This window comes from Engraulis encrasicolus, chromosome 13 (assembly GCF_034702125.1).
Source record: "Engraulis encrasicolus isolate BLACKSEA-1 chromosome 13, IST_EnEncr_1.0, whole genome shotgun sequence".
NCBI lineage: Eukaryota > Metazoa > Chordata > Actinopteri > Clupeiformes > Engraulidae > Engraulis > Engraulis encrasicolus.
The window spans coordinates 19,747,183-19,767,099 of record NC_085869.1 but is presented as its reverse complement, the minus strand read 5'-3'; the positions used below and the strand labels follow the sequence as shown (position 1 = coordinate 19,767,099).

The 19,917-nt window shown below is 43.4% G+C and overlaps 2 protein-coding genes and 1 long non-coding RNA gene across 4 annotated transcripts; 1 reads left to right on the top strand and 2 right to left on the bottom strand.

Annotated features, from left to right (window-relative positions):
• Window positions 1-1,152: 1,152 nt before the first annotated feature.
• On the bottom strand, window positions 1,153-11,308 carry cir1 (corepressor interacting with RBPJ, CIR1). The gene is made up of 10 exons (XM_063213395.1): window positions 11,173-11,308; window positions 10,645-10,739; window positions 10,162-10,235; window positions 9,854-9,867; window positions 9,429-9,487; window positions 9,269-9,317; window positions 9,018-9,135; window positions 5,129-5,235; window positions 4,272-4,357; window positions 1,153-2,490 (listed from the first exon to the last, which is right to left on the bottom strand). The coding sequence occupies exons 1-10, from the start codon at window positions 11,242-11,244 to the stop codon at window positions 1,572-1,574; spliced, it is 1,593 nt and encodes a 530-aa protein (XP_063069465.1). The 5' UTR covers window positions 11,245-11,308; the 3' UTR covers window positions 1,153-1,571.
• On the top strand, window positions 10,634-19,668 carry scrn3 (secernin 3). 2 transcript variants are annotated; one of them, XM_063213397.1, is made up of 9 exons: window positions 10,634-10,713; window positions 11,746-11,902; window positions 12,094-12,275; window positions 12,522-12,587; window positions 12,742-12,875; window positions 13,543-13,755; window positions 14,060-14,222; window positions 14,911-15,091; window positions 18,765-19,668. In XM_063213397.1, the coding sequence occupies exons 2-9, from the start codon at window positions 11,747-11,749 to the stop codon at window positions 18,924-18,926; spliced, it is 1,257 nt and encodes a 418-aa protein (XP_063069467.1). In that variant the 5' UTR covers window positions 10,634-10,713; window position 11,746; the 3' UTR covers window positions 18,927-19,668. The 2 variants fall into 2 exon arrangements, with proteins under 2 accessions (XP_063069467.1, XP_063069466.1); XM_063213396.1 differs by lacking the exon at window positions 10,634-10,713 and adding an exon at window positions 11,459-11,573.
• On the bottom strand, window positions 16,074-17,530 carry LOC134461605 (uncharacterized). The gene is made up of 3 exons (XR_010037338.1): window positions 17,125-17,530; window positions 16,549-16,607; window positions 16,074-16,281 (listed from the first exon to the last, which is right to left on the bottom strand). It is a non-coding gene; the product is annotated as an uncharacterized LOC134461605 (long non-coding RNA).
• Window positions 19,669-19,917: the final 249 nt, after the last annotated feature.

Here is a 19,917-nt window from a genome sequence, read left to right as displayed (position 1 = left end):
CCGCTTCCACGGCTCTCGGGTCAGATCACGTCAGTCAAGGGCCCAACTGTCACAACTAATCGGAAACCACGTTTTCAATAAGGATATCGATATAAGGGCTACGTAGTAAACACTCACCACATGCACCCGAGACGTACTGGCAATTAATTTCTGTTCATGGTGATGTTTGTGGTAGCCCGGTTCTCCAAACAAATGATACAACCACAAAGACTATTTTTTAATTAGATTTCTGTTGAGTTAGACCTTACAGATTTTCGGTACCATCTAAGTATAAATTATGCTACACCAGTGCCACCACTGTGTTTTATCATTGATAACTGAGCTTGTAATAATATCTCAATTTCAAGTTTCATGATATTCTTTCATTTTCATTCACGAGAGCTAGTCGGCTTTCTTCTTCTCGCTAACAGCATTAAGGGCCATATCAATGTCAGTCCAGAAAAACATGCAGTTACATCCGTGCCGTGGTCTATAAAAGTGTTGATGGAAACAGGCCGAATAGGCTAAAGAAGCAACTTATTTCATCCAACCACCAAAAAGCGCATATGAACTTTTTCAGTGCGGGATTCACTTCAGACTGGCACTCGCCATTTGGTTATTAGCCTATTTAATGTAGGCCATATTACTTTGCGCATGGAAACATTACAAACTGTATAATGAAATGCATATGGACACGTGTTCAATAATGTAAGGCCATAGTAGGTTAATCTCTTCCAGTAAAAAAAATATTGAAAGAAGAAAGTTCCAACAACCACTTTTAAAAGACGTTTCATGCTACCAGTTCCTTTAACAAAGGCTGTTTCAATATTTAATACAATTTGGTTTGCACATCAAAATACCCAGGCATCAGCCTACTTACGTTTACACCCGGCCATTTTAGTATGGTTCGAATGGAGCTCGATACGAAAACAACAGGTTGCCAATGTGTTGCTTACGACAATGCATTTGTGGAAATAAAGTCAGCGAGAGACTTTCACCGCTGTGCCAATGTCGAGAGCAAACATGTTCATGTTCACGACTTGTTGGAGACTTGCCACAGGCGAAACCTTTGTCATTAAAATCTACTTAGTCATGTCGTAGACAAAAAACTGGCGTATCCAAATGAAAATAAATAAGGGCCGTAAAATTGGGAAATACATAAAAAGCACAAAGTAGAGGAAGTTGGACCAGTGACCCATAAAAGCGTTTAATCAATTTCGTTCCACATTACACACAGTAGTGGTCCGCTAACGCCCTCGTGTGGACCACTATTTTTTCCTGACGCAGAAATAAGAAATAAGAATGAAAACATATTACACGTGAACTGGAGATGATTGATAATCAGTCGGTGACAACTTTAAGTCCTAACTTAAAAAATACATTTTAAAAAACCTTTCCAAAACCTTTTCAATAACACAGTAAAAATCATTGTTTTTTCATCAAGGAAAAAACACACAGTTGAAGCAAAAAGAAGACTAAAGTGTTCAAATGATTAAGTCCAAGCAAGAGATGACAGCAGAGCTGACCGTACGCTAATGTGTATTAGACTGTTGAATAGAGACAGTCTCTCCTCTGACGGCAGGCTAGACAAGTCAGCTCCTGTGTTTCCTCTCCTCTCTTTCTCTGCTGCTGTCCCTCTTATTCCTCCCATCATTCCTACTGCGACTCCTACTCCTCACTGCCCTGGCCCCTTCCCTTCCCTTGTCTCGGCTTCTGCTCCTGGCTCTGTCCTTCTCCATCCTCCTCCCCATCCCTCTGTCTCCGGGGCTTCTACTCCTACTTCTCTCCCTCCCAGACCTCCCTCTCCCTCGCTCCCGGCTACGGCTGCGGCTTCTATGTCTGTTGGTGCGTTCTCTGCCCACCTCTCTGTTTCTGCTCCTGCTGCGTTTCTGCTCCCCCTCTCTCCTTCGGCCGTCCCGACCAGTGCTCCTGCTCCTCTCTCTCCTACCACCTCTGCCCTGCGGCTGTCTGTCTCTGCTGCTGCTGCTGCTCCTGGCTCTGTCAGGGCCTCCTCTTTGTGGGCTCTGGTGTCTCCTGCTCCCCTCGGGGCCTCCTCTGTGTGGGCTGCTGTGCCGTCTCCTGTCCCGCTCCTGACAGTCTTGAGCGGGGCCATCTGGGTGCCTTCGCTGGCTGGACGTGGGGCTGTCTGACCTCCTGCCCCCCTGGCTCTTCTTTCCCTTGCCTCTGTCCTCCGCCTCACTGTCAGAGTCACTGCTGCTGCTGCTGCTGCTGCTGGAGGACTTCTTCTTCTTCTGCTGCTTCTCCTTCTTCTTCTTTTTCTTGTCCTTCTCCTTCTTCTCCTTCTTTCTCTTCTTGCTGTGGGACTTGGCCTCGTCCTCAGAGTCGCTGTCACTGCTGCTGCTGCTGCTGCTACTACTGTCGCTGTCCGAGGAGGAGTTCTCACTGGAGCTGGACTCCTTCTTCTTCTTGCCTTTGCCCTTGCTTTTCTTGCTCTTCTTCTGCTTTTTGCCCTTCTTCTTCTTCTTTTTCTTTTCCAGACGATCCAGTTTCCTTAAACAATGAGAGAAATTTAAAATCACCTTTGCGCAGAGTCTCTCTCATAAACTTATTGTCACCAAAATTGTAATGACCAAGTTATAACCCAGACTTGTGCATTGTCTGATATCACACACTTGTGTCAGTGCACTGAACGTTAATGCATAGTGGCATAGCAGGCATAGCATTAGCTTGCCAAAATATCGGTTGGAACTGTTTACATTGCACAGCGTCTCGTGCTTGTATTTACCTTGTGTTTCCTTCACCCCAACTTTCTCACATACACTCTTTGGCTTGGCATGAAAATGTTGGTGTCTCAGCAACATTACTTACAGCATTATATGAGACTGTTGATCAAACTCTTCTACTGGACTGCACACCACGTTTCCTCCGTTTCATAACAATGTGGCGGACATTTAGCACGTGCAGTGTCATCGTTCAAGCACTGAGTTTTTGACTGTTGTTAGGGCAGCACCTGGGCACTTTCAGTGCTCACAGAAATGTTTAGCTTTATCACGGTATGCACTGAAACATAGTGCACAAGCGTGTGATATGAGACACTGCATTAATCTGTAACTTAAGGCTCTCTGTAATGTCATAGCGATGGGTCAGCACAAAGAGTGGACGTTGGTCTGCTGGTGGGCCTATCACACACAGAGGCCACACAAAGAAGACAATAACTGTTTGTGCGGAGAGTGTAAATTAAAGTGCGGAAATTAAACCCAGCAAGTAGCAGCAGTAAACTGATTTCTGTCATTTGCATTGTGACATTTTGTAGACAAAGACACGTGCAGGAATCAAAAGCCAGTTATCAGTGCTTGGTGCATGAAAGTGGTTAGGAAAATGTAACCCAGCTAATTCTGGGGAATTTCTGTAAATTGTAAATTGCAGGTGTATACTGAGACAAAACAAGGGGTGGTGTATTTGTGATGATGAAACATAGACAATTGACAGGGAAACCTGAGGGGAAAAAATGGCAAAAAGGGTGTACACTCAATGCACAATAATTGTATATAGGAAATTACCATTTGAATTTATGGGTTATAAATTCTGACTATAGGATAGGATTATAGATCATAGGATGTTCTTTTCTCTTTATGGGCTTTTGTGCCTTGATTTCAGATAGTGCTGTGAACCATACCTGTCAACTTTGAGCTACCAAAATTCTGGAAAATTCCCATATTCTATAGGCCAAATCCTGACAGTCAATGGGACGATAGAGACTGTGCGTTCGACTCTGCTTTTCACAACAGTCCGCGTGTGAAGACAGATCCTGTCTTAACTCCCCCAGCGCACGTTTTAAATGAGCATATAGTGTGAAAAACAATGAAATATAATTTTCTCTATGTTGTTTTGTCTCTAAAGTTGTCTGGGGCTTGTGGAAAAACTTTGTGCTGGTGCAGGTTGTGATTAGGTTAATCGCATGATTCGCTGTTCCGAGGCTGTTTACCGCGTTGTATGAACTGACGGTTTCTGAGGCATTACTGGACCGACAGTGTTTTTTTAATAATGTGAAAAATCTGGATATTTCCAGGTAAAATGTCAAATCGGGAAGAAAGCGGGAAATGAGTCAAAATTAGGGAGTTTCCCGGGAAATTAGGGATGGTTGACAGGTATGCTGTGAACTGAAGAGAGAAAGGAAATGAGTGTGGTGAGAAATATGGGGTAGGGTCAGAATCGAACCTGGAACACGGTGTAAAGGTAAGGGTTCCTTAGCCCACTTAGCCCACTTAGCCACAGCACCCCGATATTCTTTTCTGACTGGAATGGGGTGGGGACAGACTTCTGTGTCATACCTGAGTAACTTCTGTTTTTCCTTGGTGGTCAAGGATTTGAGAAACTCCACCTCGGGATCCTCTTCCTCCTCACTCCCCACGATATCCTGTCATCACAAAACAACATTAACTTCCTCCACATCACCACCAGCACACACACACACACACACACACACACACACACACACACACACACACACACACACACACACACACACACACACACACACACACACACACACACACACACACACACACACACACACACACAAATCCTATAGCTGCCATCTTGAAGCGTACAGTGGATCCACAGCAGCAATGCAATCACGCTGGTGCTTGTGCTTGGTAGGTATAAACTCTATAGGGGGGGAAAAAAACGTTCTCAGCGATGCTAGTCATGGCAATAAAAGCCAGTCGGAGTGGTATTCCGACGCACCTATAATTTTAGCAGTTAAGCTCATCAAATCTGCCCTCTTCTTGACAAAACTTGTTCCGACTAGAATAGTGTGGTGGTGCATTTTTGATAATTGTCCACCTTTTTTCCTGCAATCACGCAACGGACTCCAGGGATCTACCGCGGAGATCATTGGTCTTATTTTATGTTGGAGCGGGTGGGGGGTGTGAATGGTAACTGTGTGTGTGTGTGTGTGTGTGTGTGTGTGTGTGTGTGTGTGTGTGTGTGTGTGTGTGTGTGTGTGTGTGTACACATGTATGTATGTATTTGTGTGTGTGTATGTATGTATCTATCTGTATGGCCAATGGTGTGTTTGAATGTCTGTGAGTGTTTGTGTGTATGCATCTGTCTGTATGTGTGCGTGTGTGGGGGTGGGAATGAGGAGAGGGAGAGAGAGAGAGAGATAGAAGAGATGGAAGATTACCTGGCCCAGATCACAAACAGTGGCGTTTCTCCCAAGGACACATTTCTTCAGCGCAAAGCCACTGTTTCTCATCTCTGCTATTAACTCGGAGGGGTGCATCGACGGACCTGTTAACACAAATCACAGCCTGGCTCACACACACTTCCCATTGATGTCGGGCCCCGCTCCACATCCATCCACCCAACCACAACCAACCAGGGGTGGAGCTATAGGGAGGGCGAGCAGGGCACTTGCCCCTGGGCCCAGGGCCCTCCCGTACTGGTGGTGGGGGCCCTATTGTGAGCTTGGCAAGCTGTATTGGGGTCCTGTAAGTGTCTTGCCCTGGGGCCCCGTATGCAATTGTTCCGCCACTGCAGCCAACCAACCCAGCCCTCAGCCCCACCGCACCATACCGCACCGCACCACACGCACGCACGCAAGCCTGCACGCCTGCCTGCCTTGCCCCCACAGGGAGGGAATTTCAGGGGCGGCTTTGTTAACAGAAAAAGGAACACCAAATCAACTCACTCCTCTTCCGGCTGAGCAAATCATACCATATTATTCTCCCAAAGCAGCAGTTAGGGGGGAATCAGAATACACAATAATTGCATTTTTCTCCAGGCTCAGGGGGAGCTCCCTTCACATCACATCACAGTACTCCAGTGCCAAGCCTCCAGGCTGCCTCTGGACTCTCCCCTCAGTAAACACATTACTGGAGCAGCCAGCCAGCTATACACACAACAGACTGCACACAACACACACTCACTCGCACACTGATTGTCAGAGCTCCAGAGACAGACAGACACAGAGAGATAGACTCTCTCTCTCTCTCTCTCTCTCTCTCTCTCTCTCTCTCTCTCTCTCTCTCTCTCTCTCTCTCTCTCTCTCTCTCTCTCTCTCTCTCTCTCTCTCTCTCTCTCTCTCTCTCTCTGCAGACGACAATCACTCTAACAGACAAACACCCACTCACTCATTCACATATACAGCACACAATCAAACACTCATATACACTTCTCAGCCCTAACAGACAGTCTGTGAACTGTTAAGACACCAAAGCCACTATTTCACAATCTAGTTATCTTATTTCTGAACTCATACTGTTATGTGACCTATAAAGTACCTCTTACATGAGTCCAGTTTCTTTTTCACATGCCAGTGGGTATTTTTTTTTTCAATTTAAGATTAGACTCATGTGTTTGTATCCCAAATATAGCATTATGACGTACTAGATCAAACATGATAACATAAAAAAACATGGATTCAACATTCAACACGTTTTCAACTGATCTAAGGCAGCTGCATAAACACAGCAGTCCTTGGGAAAGGTAATCGTCCACTGTTGTGCCAAATGTATTGACCAATGTCCAATTACTACACTCCCCTCCACATCCCCACAGTAGTATGCTGATTGGCCAAAGCAATTTACTGGTTATCCAGTCTGATTGGCTTAAGACATATAGACAGGACTGATAATGGCCACTGGAGTTTTGGCATGGACATTTAGTGTTATAGGGGGGGGGGGTCATTTAATGTGAAATCAGACTACTTTGGGGGATGACAGATTTTAATCAAAATTGGTGTGCCTTAAGCTGCAAGGTCAAACCCCAGATATGCACCGCCATGAATCGGGCACCAATATTAATGGAACGTTCATATCTCCGAATGTCCCAGGCTGTCAAGCCAGAGCCGTTATGTGATTAGTTGAATCAAACATGTCAATGCTGCGTCTGGAGCGAATACAGCGAATTCAAAGGCAAAACTTCTTCTGCTACCCACGCTACAAGGCAGCGTTGTTCGCTTTTGGTCTGGACACGGCATTAGGGCATTTTCACACCTGGCCCTTTTCAACCATTTAAGCAAACTCAGACCTGTGACTCAGCATTTTTTGTGAAAACGTGAACACTCCAAAGCGTATCCAGACGCCACATAAGAGAACCGTACTGAGGCTTTTGCTGTATGGTTTATGGTTCTGATGGTATTTGAATGCTTTTTTCTGCCTCTGCAAATTACACAAACAGCATGGAATACAACAATCATCTGAGTACGAATTATGAAATTGAAATATTAGATATTATATATCCAAATACTGAATATCCTGCAATGTCACTGACAACTATTTAAAATGTGATGTTCAATTTGAGCCATTGCAAAGATAATGTGACATATAGGGTAAACTTGAGCTGCAGTAAAATAGTAATAAAGTAGTGTAAGAGGAGAATACCCCATGTGACATTAGCATTAGCATTTGGTGTGGAGTATGGGGTACCCATGCCAGGCTGGGTACTCTTCTCTTGCGCCACTCTATTACTACTTTATTACAATTCATTTTCACTAGAGATGCACCGGATCCAAGATCCGGTTTCGGATCCGGCAGGATAATAGGGTTTTTCACAGGATCCAGGTCCGGCAGGATCTTAAGCAGTGGATCCGGTATCCGGCAGTTACCTAAAAATCAGGATCTCGTGCATCTCAACCCCAATCGCTGCATGGAGTGAAAGCCCTTTGGAAGTGGCCGTTGCAGGCAGTGTGGCAGTAAGCCAATGAGTCAAAAAAATAGTTTGAGCCAACGTAATAAAAAGGGCCCACGTGTGCGAGTAGGCTATGTGTTTCAACCCTTTCGTAGGATCCGGTATCCGGTTCCGGATCCGGCAGGATCTTAAGCAGTGGATCCGGTATCCGGCAGCATCCTAAAAATCAGGATCCGGTGCATCTCTAATTTTAACCTTTAAGTGGCATTATTTCTGTAAACACACAAGAGCCACAACAATTTCTGGAGATGTTAATGACAGTATTTCCTAACCTTAGGGAAAAATGAATAATTTTGAGCTTTTCTGGATAATCAAATTTTAATATTTTATTATCTCATAATACATACTCAATGGCTGTTGTATGACATGTTGTTTGCATAATATGTAGAGCCAGAAAATAGCTTTCAAACAACATCAAAATCATCTCAGTGTGACTTAAATTGACTGATATATTCAAGGAAGAATGTATAGTGTCCTACCTTCTTTTAAAACCTTTTTCAGTCTGTTTCTCCCTTAATACTGGTGCCAGATTCATGCAAATGCAGTCCAGGCATTATATGTTGCCACTAAAAAAAGGCACACTATGTTTTATTAAAATCACGGTCAGTCAGCCCCCAAATGGTCTGATTTCATGTGGAATGACCCAGGTGAGGCATTTGACAAAAAACGTCTATGGAAAAAAATAATTTAGGCGTAAAATGTCAATTTACAATATGACTCATTTTTCTATTCATTAGCCTAGAAATCTGGAACATCCCTAGCAGCAGACAATATTCTTTATGCCTGGCTGGTTGGTTTAGCACTGGACTATATGGGATCAATCTAGGCTCAGCCATGTATCTGGATGACCAATCACAAAGTTCTATTTGTGCATTAAGTAGCTGTCACTGAGGTGGAATCAGCAAGACAACCAAACATCTTCTAGTAGAGTAGGATTAATAAAGCCTGTACTTTTCCAGGAGCCAGGTGACCTCAGGGGAACGCCCCTTTAGGAGACCTCAGGTTAGGAGACTTTATGTTGAGGAGAAATGGAGATCCGTTATCACTGTAGATGGCGGTAGCGCACATCTAGTCGCCACTAAACGCCACAAAAAGGGGGACAACCCCCCTAAGGAGACCAAACTTGAGCACATCCTTTTGCATTGGGTAGGCAGGATTTGATTTATCTTACAAGCTTCAGCTTTGCCTATGAACTGACCCCAGACTACACATTTCATGGTTTGTTTGTCGTCTGGTTTATCAGGCTATCCATTTGTTGTATATGCACATTTGTACATATGGCAAAATCATTTCAAACATATGCTAGCTATGAAGGCTTAATAGACTGATAAGTTAGGAATTGCATTATGAATAAGTTGTGAATGGTGAGGGACGCATCATACCTGCTTCCTCAGTGGGTGCTGCGCTGGCATTGATCCCAGAGAGGCCAAAGAGGGGACACTCCCTGTCCGTGTTCACATGGCCCCATTTGTGGCATTTAATGCAGCGGACATTGCGCACCTGTGCAGAAATAAATAGTAAAGGTTACAGCAACTGGTCCATATTATTGATCCATATGATTCTTGACCATGGTACCACCAGCCATGCATGTTCACAATTACACAATGGATGGAGTTATAGAAAATGCTATTACCTGAATGCCAAAAGGTTGATCCCTGATGTTCATGTCATCCTTTGCATATCTACCGTTAAAAGAGTTATCAGTTAAAAAAAAAATACCTCGATATTATCTTGGTAGTTTTTGACAATAACAAATACAAGCTGCTGGTGAGGACATTAACTGATGTACTCACTTTTCACGAGGAGCGGTTTTCTGCCATTCAAACTTGTATTCCGATTCCCCTTCCCCTTCCTATAATGAATAATAATAATAATAATAAAAGATAAGTTTAGCACTGGTAGAGGAGTGATAAAAGGACACCGTAGTGTAGTGTGGGAATTATTGCTGCATGTCATGCATTACTAGCCAGGCCGTGCCCTCCTAGTGACGCAACAGCTTCAGCGTTGCTACCAGTCAGGTCAAGAGTCAATGCAAGTACTTTCTGAGTTCCCGCAAATACGGGAACTCCTCCCACTTTGTTGGGACGCAAACAATCATTAGCAAACCAAGGGAGGCTATTTGGGAAATGCTGTTTGGGAAATGTTAATTGTTATGCTCTTGGTCAGACCAAGTCTCGAAGAGATTTGAAAGTCGATGATAATCAGGCTAATTCATTACCTCCTTTGTCTCCTCTTCTCGACCAGACAGCAGTGATGTAGGCAGTTGGGCAGAAACACAGAAAACAATTTGTGAATTACTATGTGTCATGATGACTAGCAGCACACTTTTTGATGAAAGCCATTTTGGAGAAATCTGTTTGAGAATGCGCTTGTGACAAATATGACAAGCTTCCTTGGACCCGGCTAAAAAATACATTGGGAATTTTAATTACATACTGTAGTGGGGAAAACTGGATATGCCTTCGGCTTGGCTTTTGAAATCTTGCCACTGTAAGTACATGAGTATGTATGTCAGTATGTCCATACCTTTAGATGCCCCTGGGGGTGCTTCATACATAAAGTTGAGGCCATTCTTCACTCGATCATCGCCCATCAATAGCCTACACAACAGACCAACATATAATAGAATAGGTGGATATTAGTACAACTGAATTGCCATTAGGAAATATGTCATAGGCTACACTCATTTTAACACTATGGTAAATTACATTACAATTATGTTGAAATGTTGCGCATTTTGCCCACATCCATGTGACATAAAAACTACAATGTAATTACAGAGCTATGATATACAGAGCGATGGTGTAATAACAACTGCAAGATTTTCTCATCCATCCTTCAAACATCTGGTATTCATTGTATCATAAATGGGTCACACTGACAGTAGCAGACGGCAGGTGGTGCAAACACAGCTAATGCCACTTTACACATTAAATAAATTGCAATAAATTGTAACACCCTAACATCGACTGGTTAAAAATGCCAATGGCCCAAGCCCAGCTTCCAGACCTGTTGTTGAAGGTGTCCTGCTCCTTCATGTAGGCCTGCATCAGGTCCTCTTGCTTCTTCTTCTCGAAGGTGAGTTTCTGTTCTGCTATCCATACCTTAACGCACATCATACATCACACATGAGTACTCCTTGTCAATGCAACAGTTTTGAGTACAGTGTGTTGCTTTATGTCCTTGGTAACTTCAAACTTTAAAAGGAAAGTGAAGGTAATGAAGTGACAACGGTAACTTGGTAACATTGAGGCACAGAGAGAAAAGTGAACCTTGGTGAAAAAAATAAGACAGCGCGATGTACTTTCAAAAGTGAATGTTTAATCCCGCTATTAGCACGCATTTTATTACCGTGCCTTACACATATGAAAATTTGTCCCCATCCCATAGCTAACTTAAGTCATATTACAAGTTATTGACAATAACCAGCTGAATGGGCCATACGTAGCTCGGTCGTTGCGAACGTCGGTTGCTAAAAGACGTGTCATGTTCACATCAAATATGTAACAATTATTTCTCATGCCTGTACTTTCTTACCTTCTTAATATTTGATTTAGATGCAGGATGGAAATCCTTTTTGCACATAAAATTAGCAAAAGACTTCCCCATGTTGATAATGTAGCCGGACAGCTACTTGCTAGTAGCAAAATATCCGGTTTATTTTGGTTCCGGGGTCAATCCATGACCTTTGGCACTGGCTTCATGAACATCAGCATTGAGACGTACAAACGCATATTGGAGAGCTTCATTTTGCCTGATCTATAAACAATGTGAATTGGTTGTAGTATCAAATCTAGTGGCCCAAGACTATCGCTATTATATTATGATTACTGATTTTGTGCGTCAATTGCCCTTTGCCCCCTAGTATTTGTATGCAACCATCTGCAGAATTATAGAGAAAGGAAAGCGATACTCGAGGCATTCTTGATGGCAACAGGGTAGGTTTATGGATTTATTTTGTCTTCAATATGTTCGCCATGATATCTCTATGAAATGCCATGCACTCTACTACCGTTGTACATCGATGATAAAGGATATTGCCGTCTTATGCAGTCTACATGATGAATATTAACCTAACATAATGGCTGATTTGCTTTTGTCTATTTTTAGCATGCATCCATGCTCTTGTGACACGTTCGTGGCTCTCCCTCCATCTACAGAGGGCCAGCGAGTCATCTTTGGGAAGAACTCAGACAGACCCTGTGATGAGGTTCAAGAGGTGGTGTACTTCCCATCCAAGGACCATGGTGCTGATAAGAAACTGGAGGTAGCCACATGCATTCAATGTCAACATATCATTAGACATCTAATAATTATCTAATCTAATGCCCTAAAACACTATAGGCTAACAATAATATCACCCAATTTAGGCAGAATTGCAGCAGCAGAGACGTCCTATATGGAACTAAGAAAATCTTTGGCAGCAGTATCATCTGATTGTGTGTTGTTTTCCCCTAGTGCACATACATTGAGATTGAGCAGGCCCCTCACACATACGCAGTGGTGCTGAGCAGACCAGCATGGCTGTGGGGAGCGGAGATGGGGGCCAATGAGCACCAGGTCTGCATTGGCAACGAGGCTGTATGGGGAAAGGAGAGTGCTGATGGAGACGAGGCGTTGCTCGGCATGGATCTCGTGAGGTGAGTTTTCTTTTTCTTCTTCTCTGCCCTTACGCCACGATGAATCACGGCTGCCTTCCAGTGCGGTGCCTGTAATTAAACTTTTTCACCTGCAGTGTGACTTTGAAAGCGAGACGCAACGCTTCCGTTATCATTACTCAACCACACAGACACAGCTGCAATTATACCATTATGAATCACACTAAGCAGATCCTCTATGTAGGTTTTGAGGTTACAATTCACGACATGACTTTTCCATGCCCCCAGGCTGGGTCTGGAGAGGGCAGACACGGCTGTGAAGGCCGTGGACGTCATCACAGAGCTGCTGGACAGGTACGCATAGGTGCCAGAAAGGGGGGTGCAACTTTCTCTCAACTTTTGCTGCAGCCAAATGAGTGGAGTGCAGCAGCAGTAACATTGCTACGAAATGAAGAATGAAGAAAAAAAATGCACCACCACTTTAAAACTTGTTCCGGTGCCCTTGCAGGTACGGCCAGGGTGGCAACTGCATGGAGGACGAGTGCGGCTTCACCTACCACAACAGCTTCCTCATCTCTGACCGGACTGAGGCCTGGGTGCTGGAGACGGCAGGGAAGTACTGGGCAGCGGAGAAGGTGGAGGGTAAGATGGATAGCATTTAAGCCCACGCAAAGGTGAAGGTTTGGCATGGGAAGTGGCAGGGGTATGCTATTTTTTGCATTATAGTTGTGAAAAAGTGGTGTGGACAAGTTATGTTTATCTCAAAAGTGGTATGGACATGTCCCCACCATCCACACCTAAAATTACACCCATGCATGGCACCTCTTATGAATTAGCTGTTACCAGAATGGTAATGACTAAGTTGTAATGTATTACGAAAGGCCCTGTGTACTGTCATAGAGGTGTAGTGCTATGGTATTACTAGTAACGTTTTTTCCAGTGACTGAAAAAACAGATACCAGACACCTTCCCGCCACAGGGACGGTGTAATAATCACTGAAAAAAACGTAACTACCTTAGTACTACACCACTATGACAGTGCACACAGGGCCTTTAGTAGTACATTATGACTTGGTCATTGCCATTCACACCTTACTGAGCTGAGGCCAGGTGCTGGACAAAACCTTAATGATGAGAGAGAAAGACAAAGTCCCCACACTGGCTGACGAAGACCCCGATTGGTCAAAACTTATGTTTTAAAATAATTACATCAGATTGCAGCGTTCTTTTCCCTCTACATGCAGTGTCGCGATGTTCCGTACATCAGTTGTTCTTAGGGGAGAACCCTTTTTTCTTTTTTCTTTTTCAGAGGGACACAGAAATATTTCCAATGATTATTCGATAACCACTAAAATTGACAAGGAGCATCCTGAGATGAGAGAGTATGCCAAGAGCCAGGGCTGGTGGGATGGAGCAAAAGAGTTCAACTTCACAGACGTGTACTCCTACAAGACCACAGCTCGACTGGAGGCAGCTAGCAGTCGTTACTGTGAGGGGAAGAGACTCTTGGGGAAAAGCCACGGTAAGATCATCAATGCAAGATATTTTTTTGCCCAAATGCATTATGCAATGGGAGTCTTCCACCCTTAAAGTGGGAAATATCTTATACGCTTGTTACTAGATATAAAATGGATATCTAAATAGATATACAGTATATATACCTATATCTTTTAACCTGTAACTTAGAGATAGTTAATCATGTCATTACATGGTTGTTATGATGATGTAGTTGAGTGTTTCATGTTTTTCATGAGTGAATGGGCCCACTGGTGGGACCAGCTGTATTTTAATGCATTACTTACAATGTACACACAATGTATGTACAGGAAAAATCACCACGGAGACCATGATGGACATCCTGCGAGACAAGGAGAGTGGCATCAACATGGAGGGCATGTTCATGAGCACGGGCAGCATGGTGTCTGTGGTTCCCCGGGACCCCAACCTGCCTGGGATACACTACTTCACCGCCACCCCCGACCCAGAGAGGTAGAACACTTACAACACAAGTCATCAACACTTTGCGACACTTAATTAACACTTAATAAACAATTATAACCATCTTGAACCACTTATGACGCTTCAGTGGGTCGATTATTTAACAGCTGCCAATTCAATCCTAGTAATTGGTCTCAACACTTAATTCCAAGGTTTTCAGTATGTTCATATGCTATGTGTATCATGTGATGTTATGTACTTACACTGTACATAACTAACTCTTACAGGTACAGCAGGGTGGTACATAATGCCACATGTTTTCACATGTGTTACACTGTAATTTATGTAAGAGAGACAGTCAATTAAAATTTCTTGACAATTTCAGTATACATGTATTTTCTATATATGCTAAAAAAAATCAACTGTTCACTAGGGAATGTTGATCATGGAGGAGTGCTGCTTCACTTTTTTCTCTTTAGCAGGTGCTCTTTGGCTCAAGGAGATAAAGTTTCTTAAAATTATGGTCAGACTGAGTGTGCCTTGGAATCTTTGACAGACCTTATCAACAGTCACAACTGGAGCTAAGTCTGACCATAACTTTAAGAAAATGTATTTTCTATTGACTGGTAGCTGAATTGGTCAAAATGTATTTGCAGTTGGATGGTTAGGGTTTACATGTTGTAGTTGTTTCTCATCCTGATTAACACCCTTTTCTTGTCTGTATTTTTCTCATCTCCAGGTCTGTTTTTAAACCATTTATTTTCGTCCAAGACGTGAAGCAGCTGAAGCTCACCTGCTCCCCTTGTTACGGTGAAGACGACCCTGTGAAGAAGCAGCCTCGCTTCCAGAGCAAACCCGACCGCAAGCACCCTCTCTTCCTCAAGCACGAGGTGGTGGCAGCCATCATCGACAGCACCAGTGTGAGTGTCTCTCCCGCAGTGTTTCCCAACCTTTTTTGTGTCATGTACCCCTAAGCCTTTTCGTTGTGCCATGAGCACCCCCTAAAGGGCTGTCCACACAGGCGAGGAAAGCGGATTTCCGCAATAGCGGAAAGCGAAAATGCGAATATTCCGGAAAGCGAAAAAAACGTCCACACCGGCGAAAAACATTTGCGGAGCGATTTTTCAGTTTTCCGCGTTCTATTTTTTTACATCACCTTTTCTATTGCAGTGTGACTATGCTCCATGCATTTGTTCAAATTATATTTTTCCAAGTACCCCCTGCAATGTGCTGGCGTACCCCTGCCCAGATAGCAAAATGTTTTTGGCAGAGTTTTGGGCCAAATTGTGTCTTGGCCTTTTGGCTGGCTTCGGTTTGAGTCCCCGGGCCAAAAGTGGCCCAAATTTGGCATGCCAAAACCAACCAAACCCAGCCATAAATTGACCAAAGTTCACCCAAAACCTATTTGGGGTTTCCACGTACAGCCTTAAAGGCCCCAAAAGGAATTCCAGACCCCACCCTTCAGCCAAAATGCAGCCATAAAGTACCCATAACTGTCCCAGAACTGCCATAAATGAGCCTAAATACTGCCATAATGTACCCATAATTCAGCCATAATGTACCCATAACTCTCCCAGAACAGCCATAAATGACCCTAAATACTGCCATAATGTACCCATAATTGATCCCAAATGCAGCCATAATGGGGCCAAATGTCACTTATTTGTCTTATAAGTTTCCCTGTATACTTAAAATGTAAGTACCGGTATACAGAGAAACTTATAAGACAAATAAGTGACATTTGGCCCCATTATGGCTACATTTGGGATCACTAAATATTCCTGTTTTATTGTTGAAAATCGCACATTTAATAAATGTGTGATTTTCAACAATGAAACTGGAATATTTATGCATCTAGGAAAAAAAAACCAAGACAATTAAATACATTTCATTATACTTTATTGCCTCCAAATGCTGTGACTGGTTAGGGTGGGTAAGTGGCTGGATTTGATGGATGGGTATAGCTGCACGGCAGGTGGTGGAGGACTGGGTGACTTGATGGGTGCTTGGATGTCTGGGTACAGGCCTCTTGTTTTCATCTTGGTCCCCTGGCCAGTAAAAGCAGGTACTCTATTGCCACATAGAGGTAGGTAGATCAGATTCGCGACATCTAGGAAAGAATAAAAAGATAAACCAAATTGAATTACTACATGCAAAAGTAACTTTGAAAACAGTGGCATTACATTTTTTTCTTCTTTTACTTAACCTTTATTTAACCAGGAGAATAAACCAGTAGAGATTAAAAATCTCTTTAAACAAGGGTGTTATAGTACAACAATACAGACGTATACTTAAAAGCAGTTACATTAAAAGCAAGGACTTTCACAACGAACGAAGATTAGACCAGAGAGAGAGGTTAATAAATTGTGGAACCAACCTGTAGTATGCCTGTCAAAAAACAAGTTCCTCCACCGGGTGACTTCAGCAGCAGCACATCTGAAAAGACAATGTAGAAAAAAGCAGATTCACTCGATTGCTTCAGTAGTAGGCTAGAATTACAGTGAGTCCAACACTTTCCGTGACAGACAGATATTGCTAGATAGTGCTCTGCTTTGTGCCGATAGGTAGAAGATGCTCCATGCCTGAGTTAGCTAGCTCCCGGCTTTTTGCTAGCTGTCGTTGGGCAGTTAGCTGGGGTTGCTAGTGTTGTTGTTCTTTGATTGAAATTCCCTTGGCATTGATATCTGAAAGTGAATTTCAACCACAGAACAACACTTAATCAAAACCGTTACTGAGTATGAGGGTAGCAACTAAGATTAAATGCCACAGTTGTGTGTCACAGACGTTTGTGTTTTAGCTCCTGTTAAAAGGGTATCTAAGTTTCAGCGCATAACACGGAAAACCGACGGTCACAGACCTATGAAATCAACATGAAAACCGATAACACAAAATGCCTCATCTCTTAAGTCATCGGCGGTTGTATTTAATATAAAAACGTGTCAACTGCACTTACCTGCATAAACTGAAGTCTGACACACACTGGCGCTGGGGAAACTGAAGTGAGGCAAGTAAGCACGAGTTTCTCTTGACAGTTGATTTTGGCAGTCTTTTGGGTTGCCGTAAGCGCACCAATGTAGAACGTTGCTGTCCCGCTCTCCACCCGAGGTTCAGATTAACCTGACACATGCCATAACCTGGCCATAACTCATTCATTCACAGTCCGCGCGTTTTAATGTGTTGTGGGAAGCCATAAACAACCCATATTTTAGCCAAATCTTTGTTTTTTTCGCTTTCCAGAGGAACGCCCCAATTCACTGGCGCCCAGGTCAACCATAACCATGCCAAAATTTTGCCAAAAGCTTATGGCTTGCCAAAAGGAAGCCATAAATTGCAGATATCTGCCAAAACAAAGCCAAAATATCTGCTATCTGGGTGGTGGTACACGTACCCCTGGTTGGGAAACACTACAGCACAGGATTTGAATCAGGGCAACCTTTGTATTATATAGATATCCTCAGGACCCAGTATCATATATAGCCAGCGCTCGAAATTAGTATTATTTAATCACCAGCCAAAATGCCTAGTAGATGTTAATCTTACTAGCCAAACAAACACACACTCACTAATGGGTCAAAGTGGCTTCTAATTTACATTTTCTACCAGCCAAACTGAGTTCTCACCAGCATTTGATCGGTCAGCATGTGTTAATTTAGAGCACTAGGCCCTGTTCTGAATCACTTCGGGTTTGTACTGTAGGTTGGGGAGCCTGGCAATTGTTGAGCGCACCCCCTGCTCCCAGGAGCGGTTCTAGACAGGGGCCAGAGTGGGCCAGGACTCCTGTTAGTAGATTTCTTCTTGGCCCCAGTTGTGGCCCTTTGTGCTGAACAGCCAATGACTTATATTAGTGTCAAACCGTGACATTATTTTTGTATATTATACATTCAAAACATTGAAAATTGATCTTGTTTGCCAAATGTATGTGTCCCTCCTGAAAAAACACCCTCCCCACCTCTGCTGCCTGGTCATTTTAGTCTAGAACCTCTACTGCCTGCTCTATACAGAGATTCTTGGACTGTGGACTCAGGTGACCTACTGGTACGCTGAATTCACCAGAATCTACAAGACATAATCTTTTAAATAGCTGTTATTAGGGCAGTGCGGTGGTGGCACAGTTTCACTAAGGTGCTTAAACCATAAACAAACTCAGGTTCAATTCAAGCGTGCCTCATTTCCTTATCCTCCCTCCCCATCTCAATTTCAGTTATTGTTTCCAGTTGTAATTGTTGGGCAGTTATGGGTATGGTAAGTGGTTAGGTGTCAGACTTGTAGCCCAAAGGTTGCTGGTTCGACTCCCAACCCGCCAGTTTGATGGGGGGAGTAATTAGCCAGTGCTCTCCCCCATCCTCCTCCATGACTGAGGTACCCCTGAGCATGGAACCCTCTCGCCCCACTGCTCCCTTGGGGCTCCATTGAGGGCTGCCCCCTTGCACATACATGCAATTCCGTTGGGTGCAGTGTTCACTTGTATGCTGTCAAGTGCTGTGTCACAATGACGATGTGAGTTGGAGTTTCCCAATGGGCTTTCAATTTCACTCAATCTCACTGACTGCAACATTTCTTATGTCCCCCTCTTGTCTTTTTGTGTCTACGTAGGAAAAAGGTCAGAAGATCATGCAGAACATGAAGGAGCTGGAGAAAGCCAAGATGGCCGAGGTGGAGTGCTACTTGACAGACAGGGTCGAGGACCCCACCAAGATCGTTCATCTGTTTACCAACACCGTTGAGGAAGAAATTAAGGTGTACAGTAAAAGTTAACAAAGTTGAAGCACATTAGTTGTAACCGGCCTCTCTCCAGGTGAATGAGGTTTCCCTTGGAGCAAGGCGGAACTGCTCTCATCTGGTGAGCATCAGGTTCCATTCATTATACCCATTGCATGATGATCAGATTGATCATGACCCATCAGTCTTAAAATTGCACCTTAAAGAAAAAAAAACCTTTCTGAACAATGCGGACAGCAATAATACTGTAGCACTTTAGAAATGAACAGACATCCTGCTATTCTTTCCTGCATTCCTGCATCCCTCTACAACCCCTATGCCAAAAATGTGTAAATAGATGCTAAAATTAAGATAAAGCACAACATAATTGTGCATTTGACAAGAGTAAATGTATAGAGTAGAATTGTACTGTACACCTTGTTGTGGAAAACTGGTCAAAATACTGTAAACCTAGCTGGAATAATGGACTTAAGTGTAAGTCGAAACTGATCCGGACTTGTGAAAATAGAGGGAACACCAGAGCTCTGTAGTACTAGGGCCTATACTAAGAAGCTGTGTCAGGAGTAAACCATGTTAAGTTAAGAGGTAAATCATCTAATAATGCATTTGATGCAGCATCAGTTGTCACTTTGTGTCCAGTTTTAGTCGCTGGAGTGAAATGACATCGATCAGACACAGGGTGGCGCCAGTCTGGTTGGTTAGTGTGACACATCTGAAACTACTGGTGGCAATATTAAGATCTGTGATGAATTAAATAAACATTACATTTTAATGTAAATTCTCTGTTGTTATTACGATATCTTGTGAAGTCTGATGTGCAGCTTATGGGAGAAGGTATCTAATACAGCAGGGTCCCGTGTGATTTTTGGAGCTAGGAAGCATATGGAAAAGAATTGTACTGCAGCCAAGCCATGCTGTGCAATGTGTATACTGTATGACTTATGGTACAGATATTCTATTATGATGCATATAACCAATATTTTGGACAAACTGTATCATGCCCATTTCCAGTATTCAGGTATTCAAG